Raw genomic sequence first — 26,905 nt, 5'->3', positions numbered from 1 at the left:
CATTTAGTGAACTGTTCAAAGTTACAGTGGTATTGAAAAATGATCCATTTTTCACACTTATGATGGTTGCAGCATCTCATGGTCACATGTTCAAAATTCAGATGCTTCGGATGCTGACTCCTATTTATGACGGTTGCAATGCCCCAGGGTCATGTGATCACCTTTTGCGACCCTCTGATGAGCAAAGTCAATGGAGAAGTCAGATTCACTTAATAACCATGTTACTAACATAACAACCGCAGTGATTCACTTAACAATTATCACAAGAAAGGTTGTAAAATGGGACAAAATTCACTTTACATACGTTTTATTGGGCAACAGAAATTTTAGGATCAATTGTGGTCGTAAGTCAAGGACTACCTGTTCTGACCTAGGCTCCCCAAACCACGAAGCAGGCTCCTTGTCCCGACAAATTATTAAGTTACTGTGAATTCCTCTCATTCACATCCAGCAAAGTCTTTCAAGAGTGAATTTACAATCACAGACATTATCTGGCTTGCAGAACTGCCAGGCTGATATCTTCAGAATTCAATGCTGTAGTAACTTGGCAAGGAGTCTTTGAGAGTCACAAACCAATTAAGCAAACTAATTGTCTCCTGAAAACTCCGCTCCCTTTTTGCTCCTCTTTATTCCTTGCCTCCAATGCAGAGCACTCATCAGAGCCTTTCCCAGACCGATAACTCCTGCATCCAAAGTCTCATAATCCTCATAATCCTCTTTTTGCCCCACTCCCAAAGTCCATCGGGGCCGAACTGCAGGCTCCTCTATCCTTAGGCCAGCTAGCCTTTCAGGTAAAGTTGGTTCTGCAGTTTCTCTTTCAATCTCCTCATCATCGCTCGCTTGCAATGACATTTTCTCCGTTCCTTCTTGTGAGTACACCCCCCACGGTAGGTTGAAAACTCCTGGTGGGGTGTGAGTGAGTCTTCGCTTACTGTCAGCACTCCTCCATTGAATAATTAGGAAAGAAAACCACGAGACTCCATCGATAGAAATCAAGTGTACTTTTACTAATTATAAATGATTAGAAGCGTAGCAAAGCGAAGACTGATTATTTAGGCGGGAAAGCAAATGATATATAGAATAACCCATTCCCCACCCCTTGGCATCCCAGTTACAGTCCAATCATAATTCTCCCAAGTGTCAGGTGTGAGATAACTTCGAAAGGCATCACCCAGATGGAATGTCGGTGCCGTTGGCCTTGGAGGGAAACCTCCTCCGCATGCGCAGTAAGTCAGGCAGCAGAAACTCCAGAATCGTCCTTCAGCACAATTAGTATTCCCCTCCCAAATACCATGCCCCCCCTCCCCGTTTCAATGGCAGCCGAAGCAGCAGCAAAGCAGAGGCTGACACCAGGTTCCTCCTCAACCTCTTCACTGTCTGAATCTACCACCAGCTCTGCTGGCCGCTGGCAGGTCACAACACTACCTCTTTGTGTACAGTCTGATATATATCATTTATGTGTGCATATGTATACTCACATAAATATATGCAGATGCACATACATATACATAATATAGATCTAGCTATAGTTATAGATACACACACACACAATTTTCAGAATCTGATTTTAATTGACCAAAGACCGAATTTAATGAAATCAATCTTTCATTGAAAATAGATGTAGTTAAAAACAGCATTTAAACCGGATCCAACATTCCCAGACTCGGCGTGTGCTCAGACATTCAAATCCAGAAAGTATTTGTTGACACAAGCGAAATAGCAAGTCAACCTAGACGTCTATTTGTAATGTTTGCAAGAGGAATTAGAGTGATGACAAGAGCCTGACAAGAAGCTTTCCACTCCTCCATGGGAGAAATGTGAACATTTCATCGAATTACCATGGCGGTGAATTCAGAGTGGGCGTAAAGCCCTCCGAGGCCACAGAGGATAGTTAAATAAGACTTAAGGAAGCTCCTGTAATTTCCAACACTTTTCATTCCCAGCTTTTTAATTATCAGATCTACATCCTTCCTGGCCTATTAGAAGCTCTTGGGGGGTATCAAAACAAGTGTTCTCTAGACGTTTGCTTGCAAAGCCCACTGTGTATGGAATATTTGTGCCCAAACTACCACAGACATTAAATGTGTCTTTACTTTTCCAACATGCTGAGGGAGGAGACAATTAAATTTGCAGGGGGAGTGGGGGAAGGAGATATTAACTGGAGCAGAAAATTACATGGAGTTTTTCTTCTAGTGTTCTATCACCCTGAGGTAAAAAACGTTCTACTGAATGGGTACATGCCTCCTGGAGACCGTGGGCTAAGAAGAAGAAGAAGAAAACAAAGTGGATTTCCTCCCCATGTTTACTCTGATCCCATTAAATATCTACGACAACTTGCCACGGCCAACTTGCCACAGCTATCTTGCCACAGGCAACTTTCTGCGATCAATTCACCGCAGCCCACTCACCGAGCGACAACTTGCCATGGCCAACTCACCCATGGGACAAGAGTTACACTAATATTGAAGAAATCTATATATATAAAAAGCTAACTACCACTCATTCATTACAAAATCTCCAGAACCATAAAGCCCACAAACTTAAAATGTTCCCCTTGGCTTTTCGATGCTAAGGAGCTAGACGTTCTACTCCCCCTCCCCATATGAAAAGAACTCTGTTCCAACTGCCAGTTGCCTTATATGGGCATGACCAGCGCATGACTCATCTGCCTGGCGGCTGGCTCACTCACATGGTTTCGTAGAAAAGCACGGGTATCTAGCTAGTAGTCCAATAGAATCATTAAAGAACGGATGTCAAAGGAGGGACAAAATCAAGTGCAAATGACAAAGATTAAAAATATTCTTTAAATTGTTTTTAAATAATTGAATTGAATTGTTGAATTGGCAAGGTGGCCACGGCGAGTTGGCCACAGCAAAATGACCTTGACGAGTTGAGTGAGCTCCTGTTACTTGTCTCAGCTTCTGCCAACCTAACAGTTCGAAAGCACGTAAAAATGCAAGTAGAAAAATAGGGACCACCTTTGGTGGGAAGGTAACAGCGTTTCCTGCCCCTTCGGCATTTAGTCATGCCAGCCACATGACCATGGAGAAGTCTTTGGACAGCGCTGGCTCTTCAGCTTTGTAATGGAGATGAGTACCGCACCCTAGAGTCGGGAACGACTAGCATATATGTGCGAGAGGAACCTTTTACCTTGACCTATCCTAATCAAGTCAGTGTGTTGACTCATAAAACAGTGACTTATAGCCAGGCATATTAAAAGCGCACAAAAGCAGGAAAAAATAGGTGTAAGCAGGCATTTGCTTTGGGCTTCAGGCACACCAGGTTAAACGTGAGCTGAGCAGATTCGTTTTGAAGGAAGTCACGTCGGCCAAGTAAGCAAGGAGATTTGCAAGAATCCAACAAGTGAAGTCAGAATAGGTCACACTAGAGTATGTCAGTTCCAGACAAGTGAGCCAGGTTAAATAGGCAGATTCAGTTGCAACAAGACATACAACTAGACAGGTGAAGACAGCTTAGCCGCATAGAAACAGGGGAAATTGAATCAGCACCATGGATAGCTCCAGGTCCATTCTGAATGCTGAGCCTCTAAAAAACCTTGTCACTGAAAGACGGTAGTTTAATGACTTGCGAAAGGTTCCGATTAGAAGGGGAATAGGTGCTTCAGGCAAATGTGACACTCACTTTCCACCTGTTGTCAACTCTTCATAAAAGCTGCATATTATTCCTGAGCTTGTGTAGTTGCTTCTGCAGTACAATTTCTCAGGCCTTTGGTAGCTGCCGGAATGGAATGTGATTTCCCCCCCCCCAATTCTCATTATCAAGCTTTACTAAGATGAAAGCAGTTGTGATACAATAATTCCACCCAGTGAAGGGCAACAATTTAGAGCAAAGGTGTCAAACTCAAGTTCCGGCCCACAGGGTATTTAAATCTGGCCCGCAGGGCTGGCCTGGAAATAGCAAAAGACTGACCCGCAGTGCTAGCAAAAACAGGGCACAGGGGAATTGGAAAACTTCATGACAAGAATCTAACAACTCCTAAATTTCATTTCTTGCTGCTCTGCATTTTAACTTTGATCACATTATTCACAATTTTTACAAGAATGGAAATAAACAAGGTGGTATTTTTTTTTATAGCAAAGGACTGTATGGTGAAGGCTCTTAAAGGACGAGGACAGAGAAAAGTGGGGAAACAATCATCAGAATCAGAACAGAGCTGGAAGAGACCTTAGAAGTCTTCTAGTCCAGCCCCCTGCTCAAGCAGGAGATCCTATACCATTTCAGACAAGTGAAGTGCAGCAATCAATCATCAACTCTTCTACTAAACATATATTTTTGTTAGAGCTGGATACAGTGTTGATCAATGTGTTTGTGTAGGTATCCTATCAAATTAAATTTCCATAGAAAACCAGATTTACCTTCTTAAAGATGGTCCAGGACAGGTAGTGGGATAGAAATAGGAATAAGAATAATAGGAGTAGAGTAGAGTAGAGTAGAGTAGAGTAGAGTAGAGTAGAGTAGAGTAGAGTAGAGTAGAGTAGAGTAGAGTAGAGTAGAGTAGAGTAGAGTAAGTAGAGTAGAGTAGAACAAACAGAGTTGGAAGGGAGCTTGGAGGAGTCCAATCCCCTGCTTAGGCAGGAAACCGACCTGATTTTAGGGCGGTTTTTTGTGGCAGCCATTAAGTGAATGCAGTGGTCATTAATGGTTCATTAAGGACTGATTTGCAAAAACTGGAACTTAACGCTGGTTTGGGGGCCAAAATGTTTAAAAATATGGTTACTGATAAACAGGACACTACAAACCTATAATGCAGGGCACCTGAAGTGTGTGTGTGGGGAGGGGGCAATTATCAGAACTTGGGAACTGGGTCATAAGTACTTCCAAGGAGCTCTATTCTAACATTGAATGGTTGCTAAGTGACTGGTCCTAAGATGAGGACCACCTATCCTAAGGATATACAGTGGTACCTCGGTATTCAACTGCTTCAAAACTCGTCAAATTTGATACTCAATGAATTTTGATGCAAAAATGCTGTCCCAGTACTCATAGTTTCTTCAGTATTTGGCGCGCTGAAAAGGAAGAGGGGGACAGCTGCAGAGGACAAACAGGAAGTCAGACAGGCTGGGAAAGTGGCTGAAATAGGAAAAAAGGAAAGAAAATTCTTCCCAGTCAGAACAAAGAGTGATAAGTCATCTGGCTTGTTTGATACTCATAGCTTTTTAGAACTTGGAGTGATTCCCAAAACCAATTAACATAGAATACCGAGATACAGTGGTGAAATTCAATTTTTTTTACTATTGATTCTGTGGATGTTTGGTGGGCATGGTGTGGCTTGGTGGGCGTGGCTTGGTGGGCGTGGCAGGGGAAGGATACTGCAAAATCACCATTCCCACCCTATTCTGGGGCCAGTCAGCATTCGCCGGTTCTCTGAACTGTTGAAAATTTCTGCTACCGGTTCTCCAGAACCTGTCAGAACCCGCTGGATTTCACCCCTGTCGAGGTACCACTGTAGCTTATCATTTTTTAAAAAATAGAAATAATTAATATTTTGATCCTTCGGTATCCAAAAGACATTAGGACCCAGCTTCCCGCAGGTTTTATTTACGATCCTTTAAAACTACTTTCCTGCCTTCAGTCAACACACAGGATCCTTGTGACTGACAGACAGATAAACAGAAAAATACGAAATGCTAATGACAGAAGAGGCATACCTAAAAACAAACGACAAGAGTGGTTAATTATGAAGCAACATTCACTTCTGATTATAGTATCAGTCATCTGCCAGCACCAACGATTTGCTAAATAAAATATTTTCATCCCGTTTCCAAAAGCCGACTCCAACAACAGGAGATCCAAGCTGACTCCTCCAAGGGAAATAATTTTATAGGGCGGGTGTCACAGGAGGAATAAACAGACATTTTTAAATGCATTCCATTAGCATCTTTGCTTTGATGGCACCTTTTAAGTAGGTTAAGAAAGGGCCCTGCTAATTAACAAATAGCTGATGTTTTTTGAACCTGATGCATTTTGCCAATTATTTAAATGCCCCATATTCAACTAGATTAAAGGTCTGGAAAAAAATCTGAACTAATTTCGAGCATTTCATGCCTAATATATTCTCTACAAAGCAAGCTAAAAATTAGGGATTCAATCAGAGGTGGGATTCAACCAGTGGTAACAACCGGTTCGCGTGCCGTGCGCTCGAAAACAGCTCGAAAACTTACCTTCTACTGCAGCTCCAGTGAGTAAAACAGCTGAGGCGCGCCAATCTGCTCTGCCGCGCCTATCAGGTGGGCTTCAAACAAAGGAAATATAGGTCAATATAGTGCAGGGGCGGGAGGGAGGGCCCACCTGGTTGTGGGAGCTACCGGATTCGCTCTCAGCTGATTGGCAGAGCTATCGGTTCGCCCGAACCAGTCCAAACCGGCTGAATCCCACCCCTGGATTCAATGCTCCACTGGCAGCATGGTTTTAGGATAGGAACAATATATTTGTATCTATATCCATATTTAGTATCTACATGTGTTGAACAAATTTAACCGGTTTTGAAAAACAAAAAGTATCTTGACAAGTAGAAGAGAAGAGAGAGAAAAATAGAAAAGACTATGAGAGTTAAAGTCCTGCCTTAGCCATGAAAACCAGCTGGGTAACCTTGGACCAGAAACTTCCCCTCAGCCCAACCCACCTCACAGGGTCATTGTTATGAGGAAAATAGGAGGAGGAAAGTGCATTTGATATGTTTCCTGCCTTGGATTATGTGTAAAAATAATAAAGTCAGGTTACAAATAAGTACCGTATTTTTCGGAGTATAAGATGCACTTTTTACCCTCAAAAAAGAGGCTGAAAATCTGGGTGCGTCTGATACACTGAATACAGCATTTTTTTACCTCCTGAAACCCCGCTTCCTTCTCCAAAATGGCTGTGCATAGCTTGTAGGAGGCTTTCAGAGAGCTCCTGGGGGCTGGGGAGGGCAGAAATGAGCAAAAAAATTGGCCGTTTTTTAATTCAAATTTGCCCCACCCCAGCCCCCGGGAGCACTCTTTAAGCTTCCTAATGCCCTTTTTTCCCCCGACAAAAATAGGTCCGTTTTTGCGAAAAACGGACCATTTTTTGCTCATTTTTGCCCCCTCCCACTCCCCCAGGAACATTCTACAAGTCTCCTAAGGACTATTTATGCCCTTTTTTTGAAGAAAAACAGGCCCGTTTTCATGAAAATCGGGCTGTTTTTGGGGAGGTTTGCAGAGTGCAAAAACTTTTTTTAAAAAAATTGCCTCTTAAAACCTTGGTGCATCTTACACTCCAGTGCGTCTTATGCTCTGATAAACACGGTAGATAAAAATCAAAACCTCAACTACAGGCAGTCGTTTCGGGACTGTTCGAAGTTACAACAGCGCAGGAAAAAGTGACTTATGGCCATTTTTCATACTTCTGACCATTGCAGCACCCCCATGGTCACATGACTTATCTTCGGAGGCTTGATAACTGGTTCATATTTATGACGGTTTTAGTATTGCGGGGTCATGTGATTCTCTTTTGCAACCTTCTGACAAGCAAAGTCAATGGAGAAGCCAAATTCATTTAACAACCATATTAATAATTTAACAACCACAGTGATTCACTTAACAAATAGCAATAGCATTTAGAGTTATATATTGCTTCGCAGTGCTTCACAGTCCTCACTAAGCAGTTTACAGAGTCAGTATATTTCCCCCAACAATCCGGGTCCTCATTTTACCGACCTTGGAAGGATGGAAGGCTGAGTCAACTTTGAGCCAGTGAGACCTGAACTGCCAAACTGCTGGCAGACAGCAGTCAGCAGAAGTAGCCTGCAGTACTGCACTTTAACCACTGAGGCTCATACGTTCCGATAAAAGTTGTAAAATGGGGCAGAATTCACTTAACAAATTTCTCAGCAACATAAATTCTGGGCTCAATTGTGGTTGTGCATTGAAAACTACCTCTATCTATATGATGAGATCTTCATTTTATAGGATTATCACATCTATTATGGCCCTCATTTCTTCCCAGGGTTAAACAGTTCCAGTTACTAAGTGTAAACAGCCATAACCAGCAACAATATAATACAATGCCTTGCTTTCAAAATAAATCAACATCTATAATCATGGATATTTCCTTCTCTCTGAACACCTTTTTTTTAAAAAAGAAGATAGGTAAAGGTTCCCCTCCCATGTATATGATAGTCATTCCCGACTCTAGGGGGCGGTGCTCATCTCCCTTTCAAAGTCGAACAGCCAGCGCTGTCCGAAGACGTCTCCGTTATCATGTGGCCGGCATGACTAAATGCTGCAGGCGCCTGGAACGCTATTATCTTCCCACCAAAGGTGATTCCTATTTTTCTACTTGCATTTTTACATGCTTTCGAACTGCTAGGTTGGCAGAAGCTGGGACAAGTAACGGGAGCTCACTCCATTACGCAGTGCTAGGGATTCGAACTGCTGTACTGCTGACCTTTCTGATTGACAAGCTCAGCGTCTTAGCCACTGAGCCACCGCGTCCCACTAAAAAGAAGATAGACCGATCCTACCTTTTAAAGTCATGCATTTCCTTAATTTTATCATTTCCACAGATTTCTCCCCTTCATCTTCTAAAGAGCAGGCAATTTCATCACACGCTAAATCAAGCATCTTCTTCTGAAAGTACCAGAACTTTCCTAAAAGGCCTAGCAAGCGACTTATTTCCTCTGATTTATGTGGCAAGAGATGTAGGTTAATGGGAAGGCTAGCCACAAAAAAAAAAAAAAAATCAAAGCTGGCACTTTCATAAAGTTAGATTTTCCATTTCTGCTCCTTTTGTTTCAAAGAGAGTTTAGGGTCTAAAGACCACTTTTTTATAAGTAATCCTCGACTTACAACCTCAGCAACTATACAAAGTTACAACAGACCATCAAAAGACAGTTGCAGTGCCCCACAGTCACGTGACCACAATTTATGACAATTTTGCTTAAAACAGAGGTGTCAAACTGGAGACCTGTGGGCTTGATGTGTCATGGGCAGGTCACGCCCACCCAAGCTCCACAAAGGGGGGAAACGTCGTGAAACATCACATGACGGTGACATGACGCAGCACATTTGATGCCCATAATTTAAAATTAGTGTTTTACTTGTGATTTCTGGCAGAATGCCCCATAGCAAGCAATCAGTTCATTTAATGAATGTCATATTTGCATAATAACAACTGCAAAAAAATGTATTAAATGCGTATCTATTTAGGACTGTAACTTATGCAGATAGTCCTTGACTTATGACCATTTGTTTAATGATGGTTCAAAATTACAACAGCCATGGAGAAAGTGACTTATGACCTGTACTCACACAAGCATCACACAACATCACAATCACGTGATCACGATTCACCATTCTCAGACTGTTTCAGTGTCCTGCAGTCAACATTATTGTGATTTGGAAAAAAAATGCCCTTTGAGTAGCCTAGATCTGCTTAATTTTCTTCAGAGTCCCACAGATTATTTTGCAGATTTCTTTCCAACGTAACCTTGAAACAGGGAAAATTGTTTATTTTGATTAAGCATTTTAATGAACTGTTTTAATTAATCATCAAATGCTGCATGGACTCAAAAGAATTAATCCTTCCCAATTGCATCTAAAAAGCCCCATTTCCCTTAAAGGAATTTCTACCTGTTTATTACAAAAGAAGGAGACATCATTATTTAAAGCTAGAAGGTAATCAATGATTAAACAATCAGGGTGAAATACATTTAGATCGACCTGAACAATCCCAGGAGAGCTGACTGAGGTTTTCCTTGCAAATAAAGGAGATAAATTTTGATCCAAATCTACTGACTTATTTTCTCTAACAAACATTAGCAAGACCATCAATGTAGGTCCTTTGCTATGAGATTGTCCTGAACTCCAATAACAAAGGCTTCAGCTGGTTGTCCGGTTCCACCACAAATCCGCGAAGCCCTTATCCGCGGAGACATAAGCGCGAAGACTAATTCGCACCGTTCTAAGTGCTAGGGAAAAACGCGACCCTACCGCGATGACATAATCGCGGAGGGCAAAATCGCACATTCCCAAGCACTCAGTACCCTAAACCTAACCCTAACCCTAAACTTAACGCTAAACCAAACGCTAAACCTAACGCTAAACCTAACCCTAAACCTAACCCTAACCCTAAAACAAACCCCTAAACCTAATCCTAACTCTTACCTTAATTGAAGTCGGCTTTCTGCCGCGGCGCCGTTTTAAAGCGGCCTTTTGTTGCCGCACTGTTGTCGCGGCAGTGATGACGCGCGGTGATGACGTCGCGGCTTTAGCGCCGCGATTTTATCACCGCGATTTTGACTAGCGCGGTTTTGTCGTGCCACGGGTTGTCCATGACTAACAATACTGGGATTGGAAAACCTTAAAGGAATGAAATCTAGATTTTCGTTCAAGTAGCATCATGACCTTCGAGCATTGAGATAGAAAAGAACAAGAACTAATGCAAAACTTCCTGGAATGTCACAAAACTGCGACAGCTGTTAAAACTTAGCCAAGTTAGTTAGTTGTCCACACGCTTCTTGCTATGCAAAATACAGGTAGTTGTTCTGAGCTGGCTCCCAAACACAACAAACTCTCTGTAGTTAAATCAGTGATTCCTTCATTAGGAGCCTCAGCAGCCCCAGTGAAAACTTTCTCTCATGCACACTAAGCAGGCTAACTAGTCTGTCCAGCAGGGAGATGAAAAGTTGTCTGGCACACCCATTCATCTCCGCTCCCTGCCTTTTATCCTCAGAGCTAGGGTGGGGCTTCAATATTACCAGTGGCTCTTCCTTCCCAAGGATCGGCCCATAGATTTCCACTGCTCTCCTCTCTTCTCCTCTGCCTTCTGTGCATCAGGCACTGGACCTAACTGTTCCTCCTCTTCCTCATTAGTCATCTGAAGACCTGGGGACTGTTGACTCTCCATCTGAGGACTAATGGACAGCCCAGGCTCTGCCTCTGTCTCTATCTCTGACAGCTACATTCCCTCTTCCATCTCAGAGCTCTCAGGTTGGCATGACTTGGTGGGTGTGGCAGGGGAAGGATACAGAAAAATCTCCATTTCCACCCCACTCCAGGAAAAGGTTACTGCAAAATCCCCATTTCCTCCCAATCATCTGGGACTCGGGAGGCAGAGAATAGATGGGGGCGGAGCCAGTCAGAGGTGATATTTACCCGTTCTCCAAACTACTCAAAATTTATGCTACCGGTTCTCCAGAACTGGACAAAACCTGCTGAATACCACCTCTGCTGTACTGTTAAGAATTGTTAGGAATATAATTCTAACGGTTGGGTTGGCAATATATAAATCATATAACAATGCTGTACCTGTTTCTTTCAATAAAATGTAAAATGTGATTGGTTGCTGTTTTCCTCAATCGGCCATAAGAGAGAGCCAGAACGACTGTTAGCTCTCTGTTTCGTTAGATGCTGGGCTGATCTGATCTGAGTGTTTTTGGAAGCTGGCTGTTAGAAAGTGCCATGAGCTATTGTAAGTTTTGCAACTGCTAGCAAACATTGTGTACTGAACTGATTATATGATACTGGACTATGTTATTTCGATTATCCCTAAACTGAAAGACATTGATGACTGACTGTCTTATCCGTGTATGACTTGAACTGTTTGATGGACTCTGATACCTCTATTTCCACGAAAGTAAAAGCCTATTTAAACTGCAGTATCTCTGTATGCTGGTTTGTGTGTTCTCCAACACAACTCTCACAATGCTTCTCTGAACGTACTCGCTCTCCCAACGGGGAGCTTACATAACAAGAATCTCTAGTCAAAGATATATGGAGATGCCAGATTGAATGACTTTATGATAGAATCAATAAGTATTTCAGAAACACTAAGTAGCCCTGGCAATTTTCTGAACATTGAGTGCTTCATAAGGATTGAGGGAATCAATCCTTGTGAAGCAGGGATCCAGTACAATCAAAATGCAGGGGCTTCCATTATTTCCAAGCAGCTGTAGAGCAAGGGTGTCAAACTCAAGGCCCGGGGGCCGGATCCAGCCTGCAGGGTACTTAGATCTGGCCTGTAAGGCTGCCCTGGAAACAGCGAAGGACTAGCCTGTGGTGCTTCTGCCAGCAAAATAAAGAGCTTGGGAGGGCCGCAGGGGCCCCAACAAGAATGACATTGAGCTGGCCACGCCCACCCTGTCCACGGCCACCCCTGGAGGTCAAACAGAACCCTGAATGAAATCGTTTTGACACCACTGCTGTAGAGGTTATGACAGTTGACTTCCTATCCGGAAGATACCAGGCTCTGGAAGAATGGGAAGAAACTGCTTTGAAAGAATCGAGATGGATGGGTGCACACACCCATGACATTGAGCTGGCCACGCCCACCCTGTCCACGGCCACCCCTGGAGGTCAAACAGAACCCTCAATGAAATCGTTTTGACACCACTGCTGTAGAGGTTATGACAGTTGACTTCCTATCCGGAAGATATCAGGCTTCGGAAGAATGGGAAGAAACTGCTTTGAAAGAATCGAGATGGATGGGTGCACGCACACCAGCCAATCCGAAGTACGGCTTTATGCAACTAGCCAATTAAAGCAGTCTTCATTATGGGCTAACACGTTTAGCAGAAATGATTATTGCAGACCTTGTTCTGTAACAGCAAGGACAAAGATTGCTTTTCTTTTTTCTTTTCCTTTTATTTATTTCCTCTTCCCATTTCTGCTTAGCTGCACAACTTTCCAGGAATCGTATAAACATGCCAGAGTCAAGGTCATTTCCAAAGCGTTCCACAGAGCCACACATAAAACACATAGATCTCTCTTCTTAACAATTAATCTGAGCCAGTGACTTTTACAGCTGATTCATTGCCCAATTGGGTTTTAAGTCTGCCACTATCTTAAAAGAACTTCTCCCATCATTTCTGACCATTAAGCTCCGTTATATCTTCCCTTGGAATGAATGTGCAATTACCGGAGTGGTAGATATATTCTGGAATCCATTCTCAATTTGCTCAGGTGCTGTCTGAAAATTTAGGAGGTGCCTTACCTGAAGGAAACATGGTCCAGAATCCTAGGTAATATACCAATGTTTCAAAACCAACTTTTCCAAGACTGTTTTTTTTTTTTAAAAAAAAAAACGGCTTCAGAAAAATGCCATGGAAACCTTGTCAAAACTACAAGCCCTGTAGTTCAGAAGCCGCGGACAATGTTACTCCAAGAGTTTATTTTGAGCTATCAGAAAGTATCAGAGAATGAACTTGAGAATTGTGGAGTCTAAAGATTGAGCAAAACATCAAGCCCTTTCTGGCATCGGACCTGGGTACCTGAGGGACCGCCTCCTGCCAATTACCTCCCAAAGACCGATTCGATCGCACAGACTAGGCCTTCTCCGGATTCCATCTGCCAGCCAAAGTCGGATGGCGACCCCCCGGGGGAGAGCCTTCTCTGTTGCAGCTCCAGCCCTCTGGAACGAGTTCCCCATGGAGATCTGGACCCTTACGACCCTCCAGGCCTTCTGTAAAGCCACTAAGTCCTGGCTGCTCCGGCAGGCCGGGGGGCTGTTGAAGTATCCAGCCCCACGGTAACTATGAATGTTGTGTGTATTTTAAACTGTTGTTTGTCTTATTTATTCCCTTCCCCTTTGTATTGTAAGCCGCCCGGAGTCCTCCGGGAGTGGACGGCATACAAGATTAACAAACTATAACTATAACTATTCGGGCGAACTGGGTGTTAATTTTAATCTGGTTCGCCGAACCGGTAGTTGCAAGGACTGGCTGATCCCACCCATCACACCCCACCCCTCCCAGGCGTCTCCCCGTGGCCCGTTTATCATACCAGGTAAGTGCAGGGTCCCCAGGGAGGCTCTGGGAGGGCAAAAACCAGGGCTACTAAAAGTACAAACAAGCCCATCTCCAGCCTCTGGAGGGCCTAGGGAGCCAGGGAGAGGCCGTTTTCGCCCTCCCGGAGGTTCGAGGAAAACCTCCAGAGCCCGGAGAAGCCGTTTTCACCCACTCGGAGGCTTGAGGAAAGCCTGTGGATCCTGGGGAGGATGGGAAAACAGTCCTACCAGAAGTACTGGATGTCTGGAAATGGGCCAGTTTCTGGCCTCCAGAAGGCGTCCAGAGCCCGGGGAGGCTATTTTCGCCCTCCCAGAGGCTCGAGGAAAGCCTCCGGAGCCTGGGAAGGGCAAAATTGTCCCTCCTATTGTAGTGCAGGAAGCGTACTAGGCCACACCCTCATGGCCACGCCCACTCAGCAACCGGGAAGAGAACCGGTTGCTAAATTTTTTCAATCCCAGTCCTGCTTATAACCGTTTTTCACACTGATGACAGTGGCAGCATGATTAAAATTCAGACGGTTGACAACTGGTTTAGATTAATGATGGGTTGAGGTGCCCCAGGGTCATATGCGACCTCCTGACAAACAGAGCCAGATCCACTTAACAACCATGTGAATAATCATTGATAACTACACTTAATAACTGGGAAGAAAGGCCATACAGAAAACCTCACTGAACAACTTGCTTTGCTTAGAAACAAATAGTTTGGGCTCCGTTGTGGTCGTAAGCCGAGGACCACCTGTACTGCATTATGTATATGTAAATACTTCTTGAAAGCGTTCTCAATGCGACACAGAGAAACACATTTCCATTCTAACCATCACGGGATTTCAAATGCAGAAGCCTTTGTAAGGTTTTATCATCACAAAGTTAAATTCTTGGATGGTGTACTTTCAAATTCCATTAAAGAATCCAAGTTTCAACACAGTCTCTCAAAGAAGATTTATATGGTTTTTTATGCTATATTTAAATAAACCAATCCCTAGAGTATGTGCAACTGTCTGGCTTTCATAAACAGCTTTGAATACTGTTGTGTCCGATTGAGATGGCCAAAACGGAGACAGTCTCGTGTTTGAGAAAATGGAGATGGCCAAAACAGAGATTTCTGTTACTTTCCAGCCAAAGAGAAAATTTATAGCCCTTTGGAGAACTGAATGCATCTCCACCACCAACTACACTGACCTCATAATCTACTTCTTTCTTTAAGATATATCTTCTAGGCCAGGATGGCTAACCTTTTTGTAAAGGTGTGCCAGAATATTGTGTTTGCATGTGATACCATGCCTGCTCACACCCAGAATGCAATGTGCACTGCCACCTGTGCATACGCGCGTGACCACACGCGTGCATGCACAACCACCACCCCCATGGGGGGGGGGGGGAGAGGCTTTTCTGAAGCCTGGGGAGGGCAAAAAACAGGCCCAACGGGCCAACCGGAAGTTTGGAAATGATCCGTTTCCGAGTTCCAGGGGGCATTTTTGCCTTCCCCAGGCTTCAGCAAAGCCTCCAGAGCCTGGGGAGGGTGCAAAACAGGCCCAAGAGGCCAGCCGGAAGTTTCCAAATTTCCAGTTAGCCCGTTGGACCTGTTTTTCGCCCTCCCCAGGCCCCAGAGGCTTTCCTGAAGCCCGGGGAGGGCGAAAACAGCCTCCCCCAGCCTTCTGGAAGGCCAAAAATCAGCTGGCCAGCACGCGCATGCGCGCTGGAGCTGACAGCCAACAAATATGGCTCCGTGTGCCACCTGCCATAGGTTCGCCATCACAGTTGTTGTTAGGAATATAATCTAACGGTTGGGTTGGCAATATATAAATCATGTAACAATGTTGTACCTGTTTCTTTAAATCATACTGTAAAATGTGATTGGTTGCTGTTTATTTAATCGGCCATAAGAGGGAGCCAGAATGACTGTTAGCTCTCTGTTCGTTAGATGCTGGGCTGATCTGATCTGAGTGTTTTGGAAGCTGGCTGTTAGAAAGTTGTAACAGTTGTAGGCGATATTAACCCCTGTGTTACAAACACAGAACCTTTTTTAATAGTGTAATTCCTGGTTTTAATGTTTGTTCCATGTTGCTTTAAAATAGTTCTCCTTGAATAACACATAAGAGTTCAGAAACTCCCCAACCCACCCCAAAAAACTCACCATACATTTAGACAATATATATATATAACCTGTGATATCCGCTTGACTAATGGCTGTAGAAAAGGATAGGAAATTAAAATGTGGCTGAATGTTTTGACTATGTAGATTTTTTAACACAACCACAAAGAATGATGGATGATAGACCCAAAGGTCACTGGGCTTTCTTGTTTTGCTAGAGGATATTTTGCTTCTGATTCAAGAAGCTTCTTTAGTTCTGAATGAATGGTGAAGAATGGAAGGGTTTATATTCCTTGTGTCATCTGGTTGATAGCATTCAATGACTCCACTGGTCTACAAGGAGAAAGCCTCGGAGATAAAAGTAGCTTAATTTTACCAGAATTGAATCACTAACAAAGGAAAATTAAGTCTCCTGAGTATTAATTGGCTCCAGTTTCCAAGCTACAGCTTCAAGTCAAAATTGCATCCAAATAATTCAAAATTATGAGGGTGTGTGTGTGTGTGCGATTATGCTGCATATCTTTTCTGCAAAATGTGATATAGCAATGATATTATTATAAATGTATCTTTGTATTGCTACCAATAACATAACTTGCCATTCATTTATTTATTTTCCACGTAACATTTTCATGTTTTTTGCATGAAAAGCGGACAAGTTCTAACAACAAATTAAACCACAGGGTTGCATTTGGTATCTACACTGCGGGTTTTTTGGCTTTTCTCTTGGGAACTGCAGTAGGATCATCCCTGGGGAGATTCCAGAAGTAATCGGCAAGCATGGACAGACTCCATTTCCCCTAGTATCTTTTCTCAATGCCTGCGATATCCTGGTGGAATCTCTCCCCATGCTCATCACTCACTGCCTCGAAGCTGAAAGGGGAAATAGTCTAAATGTGAGTGTAAGAAGTGAATTTTCAGTGACATGTTTGCACCAAGTGCTTTATAGGACCTAAGCACATTTTCCACATCTTTTTCGTAGTCATCTGCCTTGCTGTTCTCAAAGTGAAGATAAATGTATCTTCCATGTGGTACCATTTTCATTGTTCTACCGTACTTTATCGAGAAGTTACGAGGCATCGTGATTGTTAGACAACTCCCTCCCTTGCAGGCAAATATACTCAACCATATATACCATATTTTTCGGATATAAAACGCACCTTTTTTCCTCAAAAAAGAGGCTGAAAATCTGGGTGCGTCTTATACATTGAATGCAGATTTTTTTTGCCTCCCGAAACTCTGCCCCCTTCACCAAAATGGCCGTGCATTAGCCTTTAGGAGGCTTCCAGAGTGCTCCTGGGGGCTGGGGAGGGCAGAAATGAGCAAAAAACGGACCATGTTTTGCTCAATTCCCGCCCCCCCCCCCGGCCCCCAGAAGCACTCTATAAGCCTCCTAAAGGCTATGTTTGACAAAAAGGCTAGTTGTTGGGCTCCCTCACCCCCCAAGAGCATTCTACAAGCCTCTTTTTTGGAAAAAAAAATGGGCTTGTTTTCGTGAAGGCTTGTTTTTTTTTGGAAGGTCTGCAGAGTGCAAAAACTTTTTTTTTTAATTTGCCTCTTCAAAATCTTGGTGTCAGCCTCTGCTTTGCTGTTGCTTCGGCTGCCATGAAACGGGGAGGGAGGGCATGGTATTTGGGAGGGGTTACTAATTGTGCTGGAGGAAGGTTCTGGAGCTCCGCTGCCTGTTGGACTAACGGCACCGACATTCCATCTTCGTGATGCCTTTTGAAGTTATCTCACACCTGACACTTGGGAGAATTATGAATGGACTGTAACTGTGATGCCAAGGGGTGGGAAATGGGTTATTCTATATATCAATCGCTTTCGCGCCTAAATAATCAGTCTTCGCTTCGCTATGCCTTTAATCATTTATAATTAGTAAAAGTACACTTGATTTCTACTCATAGAGTCTCGTGGTCTTCTTTCCTAATTATCTAATGGAGAGGTTCTGACACTTGGTGCATCTTATACTCCGGTGCATCTTATACTCTGAAAAATACGGTAATTTACTTGGACTTCAGTAAGGCATTTGATAAAGTAGACCATAAACTAATACTAGATAACACGTTTTATCTCGGAGGTCGATGATTTCCCAAAATTTGTCGAGCAGTGCTCTCAGAAAGAGTACTAACAACCAGATGACTGCAAGGAATATACATCCTTCCACTCTCCATCATTCAGTCAGAAGTGAAGAAGCGAAATGCCTTCTAGCATTTCCAGCTGCCTTTTTGAAAGAAAGCACTTTTGGGACAACCATGAATGGAGAATCTCCAGAAACATAAAAGACGGTAGAGTTCCACAATATCCGATCACTCACAAAAGCTAACCGGTAAGATTCTAGTAGTTGTGAAGACGGATATCGGTCAGAAGTGAGAATGTCGACATCTGCAAAATGACAGACAAAGCACCACGACCCAAATCCTCCCTTTTTGTAGCTGAAATTCACGACGCTAGAAATGCTTTTCTTCTTGGTGTCTGGGGAAAGTGTGAGCCTGTGAATCTTCCCTCGTTCCCAAGAGGCACAACTGAATTTCCCAGTGAGAACCGAACATGTGAAAACTCTTCCTGTTTTTTAAAAGCTTTCAATCATTTCTTTGGCATCGAAGAAGACAGTAAGAGCAACGAGATATAATGAATTTGTGCCCTCCATTCCCTTCTAGACTTAGGGCAAAGCTTTAATGCAAAGCTAGTCCTTAATGAAATTTCTTCCCAATGCAAAGTAATGACTTCTAATTTCCTCACTTAATCTAATGTTACAGCTACTCCATTAATGTCACCACCTATTAGATACTTAACAACCAGCTTGTTTGGCTGCAATTTTATCGTATGGATGCATATTCTGGCTCTTCCCTTTCCTGATTTGGATAATAATGTTCAGTAATGGCAGTGGGGAACAGCCATCATTTAAATATCTGAAAGGCTTCAGACCCTTATTCCCCTCTGGAAAATGAGAATGTTTAATGTCTTTTGCATTAAAAAAAACGAAACAAGCATAAAGTTCATATGCCTAGCATGTTTCTACACTTAATTCTGGACTAATCAGTGACGACTCTGAATTACCATATTCCCATTCCATATATTTTATCGTTGTTTTTTTTTAAAGATCCCTCTCCAGTAACACAATAAAGAACAATGCACGTCCCAAGGTAATCATCTTTTCGCCATCAATCTGACAACCCACTTTGCACTTCTAATTTCGCTGTATCAGAATTCATGTTTCTGATGGGGTCAAGAGAGTACAGACGGCCTAACACGCTGGGCGGCATAATTTACAGTTGTCATCCCATAATACCCCATAGTAATGAAATCACACAGAGGCCCCATTCGCTTCCTACTCCGAACAAGAGCAATGGCAAAGGGGAAGTCGGCAATTTTGTGGCTCCATTGGGGCAGATGTAACTGAACAGTCAATCAATCACTGTCGTTACAATTGGAAAATACATGCGGTCAGAAACGTAACTGATGCTTCCATCAACCAACACCTAGTTTGCATGATATAAGCCAAAAAGAGAGACACGTTTGCAAATGGCACATCTGTGCATCAATTCCATAAGGTAAAGGTAAAGGTTCCCCTCGCGTAAAGGTGTGCTAGTCGTTCCCGACTCTAGGGGGCGGTGCTCATCTCCGTTTCAAAGCCAAAGAGCCAGTGTTATCCAAAAACATCTCCGTGGTCATGTGGCTGGCATGACTCAATGCCGAAGGAGCACGCAACACTGTTACCTTCCCATCAAAGGTAGTCCCTATTTTTCTACTTGCATATTTTACATGCTTTCAAACTGCTAGGTTGGCAGAAGCTGGGACAAGTAATGGGAGCTCACTCCGTTATGCGGCGCTAGGGATTCGAATCGCCGAACTGCCAACCTTTTTGATCGACAAGCTCAGCGTCGTAGCCACTGAGCCACCTATCTGTTCCATACATGCAATCTATATTCAAACATATACTTGCCCCCTAGAGATATTTCCAATTCAGTCATATCAAGGGACCCCTGTATTAGCTGCCAATTTAAGGGTGATAATGCCCCTTCTGTCATTGCAATCCTCAACTTACAACTGTTTGTTTAGTGACCGTTCAAATTACAACAGCACTGAAAAAGTGATTTCTGGACATTTTTCACACTTATAGACGGTTATACTATTCACACGGTTTATGTGATAAAAATTCAGACCCTTGGCAACTGGCATGTACTTATGACAGTTGCAGTCTCCTGGTGTCATGTGATTCCTTTCTCCGACCTCCTAACAAGGGAAGTCAATGGGGAAGCCAATTCATTTAACAACCGTGTTAATAATTTAATAACTGCAGTGGCAACCACTGTGGCAAGAACGGTTGTAAAATGGGGCAAAAAAAACTCCTTATCAAATGTCTCTCTTAGCAAATGGAAAATTTGGGCTCGGTTGTGGTCATAAGTTGAGGACTACCTATGCTTCCCCCCTAGAGATATTTCCAAATTCAGTCATATCAAGGGTCTCCTGTAATAATTCCCAATTAAGGGTGACAATGCCACTTTGGTCATTATTCAGGGCCGTCAGAAATCACAACTCTTACATACACATTGCAGAGAGAGAAGGAGGATTCACCTACCCGTTTCTTCATCTATGTTAAAACGTCCGAGTCCACTGCCGTCACGGATGGAATACTGGATCTCGCCATCTCTGCCAGTGTCGTCATCCCTCGCACTGACTTGCAAAACGCTTGTGCCGATCCGGGAGTTTTCCTTCACGGAGCCAATGACCACAAAGTCAGAAAAATAAGGTGTGTAGAGATTTTCATTCACATCCACCACTTCGATTTCCACAAAGGACACCGAGGATAAGGAAACGGGGCGCCCCTTATCCTTCGCTCGCACGGTCAAATTGTAGAACTGCTGCTTCTCGTAATCGAGTTCTTTGCTCAGCCGGATGGCACCGCTAGACTTGTCTATTTCAAATCTCCCGTTGTAATCGTTCACCAAAGAGTAACGCACTTGTCCCCCGAGACCCTTATCCGGATCTTGGGTTTCAAGCCAAGCGATGACGGTACCGATTGGTAAATCTTCCAAGACTTTCACGCTATAGCTGGGCGGGATAAAAACTGGAGCACAATCATTGACATCATCCAAAAACACTTTTAAGGGAACCACAGAAAACTGTTGGTGCCCGTTTTCTGCTCTGTCTCTTGCTTCTATCTTTAAGGTGAAATTAGCCTTAGCTTCCCTATCCAAATGATCCCCCACATAAATGATCCCCGTGGAACTATTGATTACAAATTGCCGTGTGTCGGTCAAGATAGAGTAAACCACTTCTCCGTTTACTCCCAGATCTCGGTCCCTGGCCTCCACCTGGATAATCTCGACACCGATACTTGTACTTTCCAAAATATTAACGGTGTAACTTTCCTGCAAAAACACAGGCTTGTTATCGTTGGCATCTTCAACGGTGACAGTCAGTAATCTCCACGTGGCTTTCTGGGGGTTGCCCAGGTCGTAAATGGTAATATTAAGAAGGTACAGTTCTGTCTTCTCGCGATCCAGCGCCATAAGGACCTTCAGCAGACCCGTCTCCATTTCGAGGTTGAAACAGCTGTCAGTGTTACCAGATGATATGGTGTACAGGACCTTCCCGTTAAATCCAGAATCAGCATCGTAGGCCCTGATTCGATGTATGGTAGCACCAACAGGGAGATCTTCTCTGACTGACAGGTCTGAGGGAAAGGATTTATCAAAATGCGGAGCCTGCCTGTTCACAGAATAAAAATCAAGAAAGCCGTCTTCTGAATTAAGTTTGACGTTGGCTTTGGCCTTTTTCAGCAGCTTCTCCGCCAGCCTCTGAGCCACCCTGGTCTCTCTGCAGCTAAAGGTCTTGGAAGAGACTTTTCCATGAACTACCGAAATGTTGACAAACATAGCGTCCGCAAAATATTCCCCGTCGGTTGCTGTTATCCGAAGTCCAAAATTACTGGCCTTGATGCCAGCACCAGCAAGAGACTTTTTAAGTTGTAGAACTCCCGAGTCTGGATTCAGGTAAAAAAAACCCAATTCGTTACCTGAAATGATTTTGTATTTCACCAGCTCCAGCTCGTCGATATCTATCGCGGAGACAGCTGTGATGTGCCCACCGACGGGAAAATCTGATGAGATGACTCCTTGACAAGCAACCTTCTCAAAGAGTGGCTTGTTGTCATTCACGTTGCCTATGACGATGGTGACGTTGACCTCACTTTCATGGCGGTAAGGGGAGCCCCAATCCGAAGCCCTCACAATAAAGCGGTAACTCTCCGGGGAGGACTCAAAATCCAGTTCTTCAGACGTGCTAATAACTCCAGTGAACTGGTTGATGGAAAAGGGGAGTGAATTTAAACTAGCGATGCTGTATGTGATGTAGCCATTTTCCCCGCGATCTTTGTCAAAGGCAGAAATCGATAGAATATTAGTCCCCACGGGAACGCTTTCGTTGATATAGGAGCTGTATGAAGGCTGGGTGAACTCTGGAATATGATCATTGGCATCTTCAATTCTCACAGCCACCGGTGCTTTTAAGTCCCCTTCTTTATTTGTGACTTCCAAATCATACAATTCCTTGTCGACAATTTTTAAAGGAAGGGCTGTGGTAAGCAGCCCAGTTCTGGGATTTATCTTAAAATATTGTGCGTCTTCACTAAGGGTTAATTTGTATTCTTCTCCCTGGGTTTCTGGGGTTAATTTAACGATGGCAACCACTACTCCAGGGGGAGAGAATTCGCTGATTGCTACATCGTAACTTTCTTTTTCAAATTTGGTTGAAAATTTGTTGTTGCTCTCTTTCTTAGGGCTGGCAATATGGACCAGTTTCATAGCGGAGAACTTTTGAGGAGACCCCTTGTCTTTGGCTTGCAAAGTGAGATTGTAACCATACGGGAAAGCGTCCCAATCAAGGGTCTTTCTTTCTTTGATTTTGTACTCATTCAACCATCTCCCCTCCTTGACCAACTGAAAATATTCCAAGGGATCTCCAGCAACAATAGAAACAGATTCAATTTCACCGTTGGCCCCTTCATCAAGATCATCAACATTAACTACAGCATACGTAGACTCCTTATCCAAAGGGAAGGGGATATGGGTCACTACACTAATAGTTGGGGCGTGCTCATTTATACGCTCGATATGAATGTAAAGTTTGGCGGTGCTGCTGACTCCGTTGTTACCATACAGCTTCATCCCTCGGTCCACAGCCAGAACTTCAAGGTCATAGCGGTTCTTCTCATCATAGTTTAGCCTGCCGCTTAAGGAGATAACTCCACTGGTGGGATGGACTGAGAACAGATCAACTTTATTTTTAAAGTAGTAATAGAATTCGCCATTCGAACCAATGTCAGCGTCTGTTGCGGTGACCTGCGCAATACTAGTCCTCAAAGGTGTGCTTTCAGGTATCGTTACAGAATAGGTGGTGGGTGAAAATAAAGGCCGCAAATCATTCATGTCCAAAACCTGTATGTTGACTTTCGTCCAAGCTTCCAAGTCTTCTCCCCGGACGGAACCTTTGATTACCAATAAATAATTGTCCTGGATTTCTCGATTCAGTATGGCGGAATTCCCCCCTTTAGTCCTTATCCTAAGGAAACAAAAATCAGCTATGGCCACTTCCTCTGCTTTGAAGAAACCTTCATCATCGCCCGACACAATCCTATATTTGATGTCCCAAGAAAAGTCAGCCATCGCAATGCCCATTCTGCTTTGGCTGTTCAAGTAAGTCCGTGCTGCTGAGTTTTCGTACACCGTGGTGTTGTAAATGGAATGTGTGAAGTGGAAGCCCAGTGGTAAGGTCCCTTGAAGGCCATCACAGATGTTGCCCAAAAGCTGAACAAGCAGGAAGACGAGGCCAGAAGCAGGGGCCAAAGGATATGACCAGTGGCCCATATTCTTCTCCATCACATCATTCTTTCATCCTTTAAAAATAAACAAAAAGATGACATTGATTAGTAAGAAACCATGGTTTGACCTATGTATGTCATACATATAATTCGATCTAAGCAAAGTACCCCAAATTGTCTGCTATAACGCCTTGCCTGGCAATGACTTCTTCAGCTGCAGCTACAATAACACATGGGCAAACAATAGATACAAACTCAAGGTACACCGCTACAAACTCGATTGCAGAAAATACGACTTCAGCAGCAAAGTGGTCAATGCCGGGAATGTTCTACCCGACTCTGTTGCTACAGCCTCAAACCCTCCCAGGTTCAATCTCAAACTGTCTACCATGGAAACTCACCCCATTCTTAAGAGGTCCATAAAGGGGGTTGCATAAGTGCACTAGTGTGCACCAGTATGCCTCTCGTCTGTCTTACTGTCCCCATTTATCTGTATATACTTCCTTTGTTCATGTTTATCTTCATACCTATACTTGTTATCTTGTACATGTTTGACATAGATAGATAGATAGATAGATAGATAGATAGATAGATAGATAGATAGATAGATAGATAGATAGATATAGATAGATAGATAATCATAGATAGATAGATAGACAGATAGACAGACAGACATCATAGATGGATGGATGGATGGATGGATGGATGGATGGATGGATGGATGGATGGAATGAGATGATGGATGCATGGATGGATGGACAGACAGACAGATAAGATTGGATGGATGGATGGATGGATGGATGGACGGACGGACGGACGGATGGACGGACAGACAGATGAGAGAGCGGATAGATAGATAGATAGATAGATAGATAGATAGATAGATAGATAGATAGATAGATAGATAGATAGATAGATATAGATATAGATAGATAATCATAGATAGATAGATAGACAGATAGACAGACAGACATCATAGATAGATGGATGGATGGATGGATGGATGGATGGATGGATGGATGGATGGATGGATGGATGGATGGAATGAGATGATGGATGCATGGATGGATGGACAGACAGACAGATAAGATTGGATGGATGGATGGATGGATGGATGGATGGATGGATGGATGGACGGACGGACGGACGGACAGACAGACAGACAGACGAGAGAGCGGATAGATAGATAGATAGATAGATAGATAGATAGATAGATAGATAGATAGATAGATAGATAGATAGATAGATAGATATAGAGATATAGCAACACACACACACACACAACATACATACATACATGGACACACACACACACAGATACACGTAGACATGGAATCAGTCTGACTTTTCAAATCATCCACCAAATTCTAATCTATATCCACCATGCTGAAAGTTACCCATCTACCAGAAAGAAACTTTACAATTCTCAAATTACAATTGTTTATAAAAAAAACCATCCAGATATATGAGTTGGGCAAAAAACTCATCCTTTAAAAAAAAGGATGGATGGGCAAAAGAATCGATGTGTTTTTGTAGCCTCAGACCAATAGTAAAAATACACGAGTGTGCCTTATAGGTGGACAAACACAACTGGTAAGCTATAATCAGAAACCTGTTTTAGCATTTCCCCAAGTTCTATAGCAGTATTTAAAAAATATGGGTTGCCTTGCAGAGGTCTGTAAGATTCTGACCAATCAATAGAATCATGCACCAAATGCAACCTTTAAGCTCTGTGTTGTAAATAAAATTTCTATTAGGAACCTCAAGTTCATCTCAAGTTAAAATCTCAATGCAGCTTTCAGAGGCAGTTGGAGGCATGTGGCATCCCAACTGAATAATCAAAACCTTACAAATTAAACAAACATGCTCCCTATATATGTGTACATATGTAAACATATGAAGTGTGGTGTGTGTGCACACACACACATTGCAACATTGTGCTTTTTAGTCGCATCCTTCAGTGTATTACCATAAATTAAGAAACCATCATGCAAATACAATGCTAGAACCCATACTGCAATATCCTAGTCTTAAGATAAGATCACACATTAGACATGCCCAAGGAACACTGCTGAAAATATTTCCTTCCTTCCTTCCTTCCTTCCTTTTCCTTCCTTCCTTCCTTCCTTCCTTCCTTCCTTCCTTCATTCATTCATTCATTCTGTAGGAAGTTATCACCCAGCCCTCTCCCAGAAAAAATGAAATAACCTAGGAAATATTGAAAAGGCAGAATATTTCTCTGGGTGTGAAAAGGAAGAAACATGTTTTAAAAGACAGAATAGCTGCCTGCAGCTTCCTGCCCATCCCCCTTTGTCAATGAGCCATTAAAGACTGAGCTAGTCCACTTTACATAATAAAGAGTTCTCCCCTTCAGCTCCAGAGTGATGGGATTAAGGCATGATAATATTGGCCCCCCTTACCCAACTCGCCACATGGCATCTGAGAACGCAACCAAACCTGGTTTCAAAACGCAGCCTAGAGAGTTGCCCCTGCATGGGCCCATGGGAGTCTGACAACCAATCAGAATACAAGCTCAAGATCAAAGACCAGAGAGGACATAAAACCAGGGACTCAGCATCTCAGCCCTTCCTTCTCTTCTTCTCCACCAACATTGAAGCATGTGATCACCTTTTCTGTTCAGAACTCAAGCCATGTGGTCCTGTCCACCATTAAAACCATCTTTCCAAGCAGCCTCCATGTCTCTAGTGTCTTTTTCCCCACTTGGAGCCGAACCCAGAAGGACATTTCTTCCAACAATTAATTAATTAATTAATTAATTAATTAATTAATTAATTCATTCATTCATTCATTCATTCATTCATTCATTCATTCATTCATTCATTCTGTATAGCCACCCATCTCACTCAATGACTCTGAGTGGTTTACAATTCCTTTCATTTACAATGTCCTATAAATCTATTTGGTGGTGGTGGTTGTTTTTGCCATGGAACACACAACCTTTCCCAAAGTTTGTAGCAATATGAATTGGGAAAATGAAATTTCACAATACAATAGCCTTCAAATGATGATCAAATTCCTATTAACACCACTCTGGTTTATCATCTGCTACAGGAACAACCTTTCCTAGGGGAAAAGGTGACAAAAAGGAAAGGAAGGGAAAAAAATCAGGAACTAGCCAAACATTAGCATAATATTTCACAAGATAAGCTAAATCTTGAAAACAAATGTTCAGATCAGTTTTTTTGGCCATGCCCCACCTAAGC

The 26,905-nt window shown here is 43.0% G+C and overlaps 1 protein-coding gene across 7 annotated transcripts in view; it reads right to left on the bottom strand.

The window, feature by feature from the left end:
- Positions 1–26,905, bottom strand: part of FAT3 (FAT atypical cadherin 3) — a 553,941-nt gene that overhangs the window by 395,334 nt on the left and 131,702 nt on the right. For all 7 annotated transcript variants that reach the window (XM_087721078.1, XM_087721079.1, XM_087721081.1 and 4 more), the window contains exon 2: positions 20,439–23,756. In XM_087721078.1, coding sequence (XP_087577204.1) covers positions 20,439–23,739 — 3,301 coding nt within the window. In that variant the 5' untranslated portion in view covers positions 23,740–23,756. The remainder of the gene's footprint in view (positions 1–20,438; positions 23,757–26,905) is intronic.

The sequence above is a fragment of the Thamnophis sirtalis genome, unplaced genomic scaffold (genome assembly GCF_051295495.1).
Source record: "Thamnophis sirtalis isolate CommonGarterSnake01/CBP01778 unplaced genomic scaffold, rThaSir2_p1.2 scaffold_8, whole genome shotgun sequence".
NCBI classification, from domain to species: Eukaryota; Metazoa; Chordata; class Lepidosauria; order Squamata; family Natricidae; genus Thamnophis; species Thamnophis sirtalis.
The sequence above is the reverse complement of the archived record's forward strand: the minus strand, read 5'-3'. Positions and strand labels throughout refer to the sequence as shown.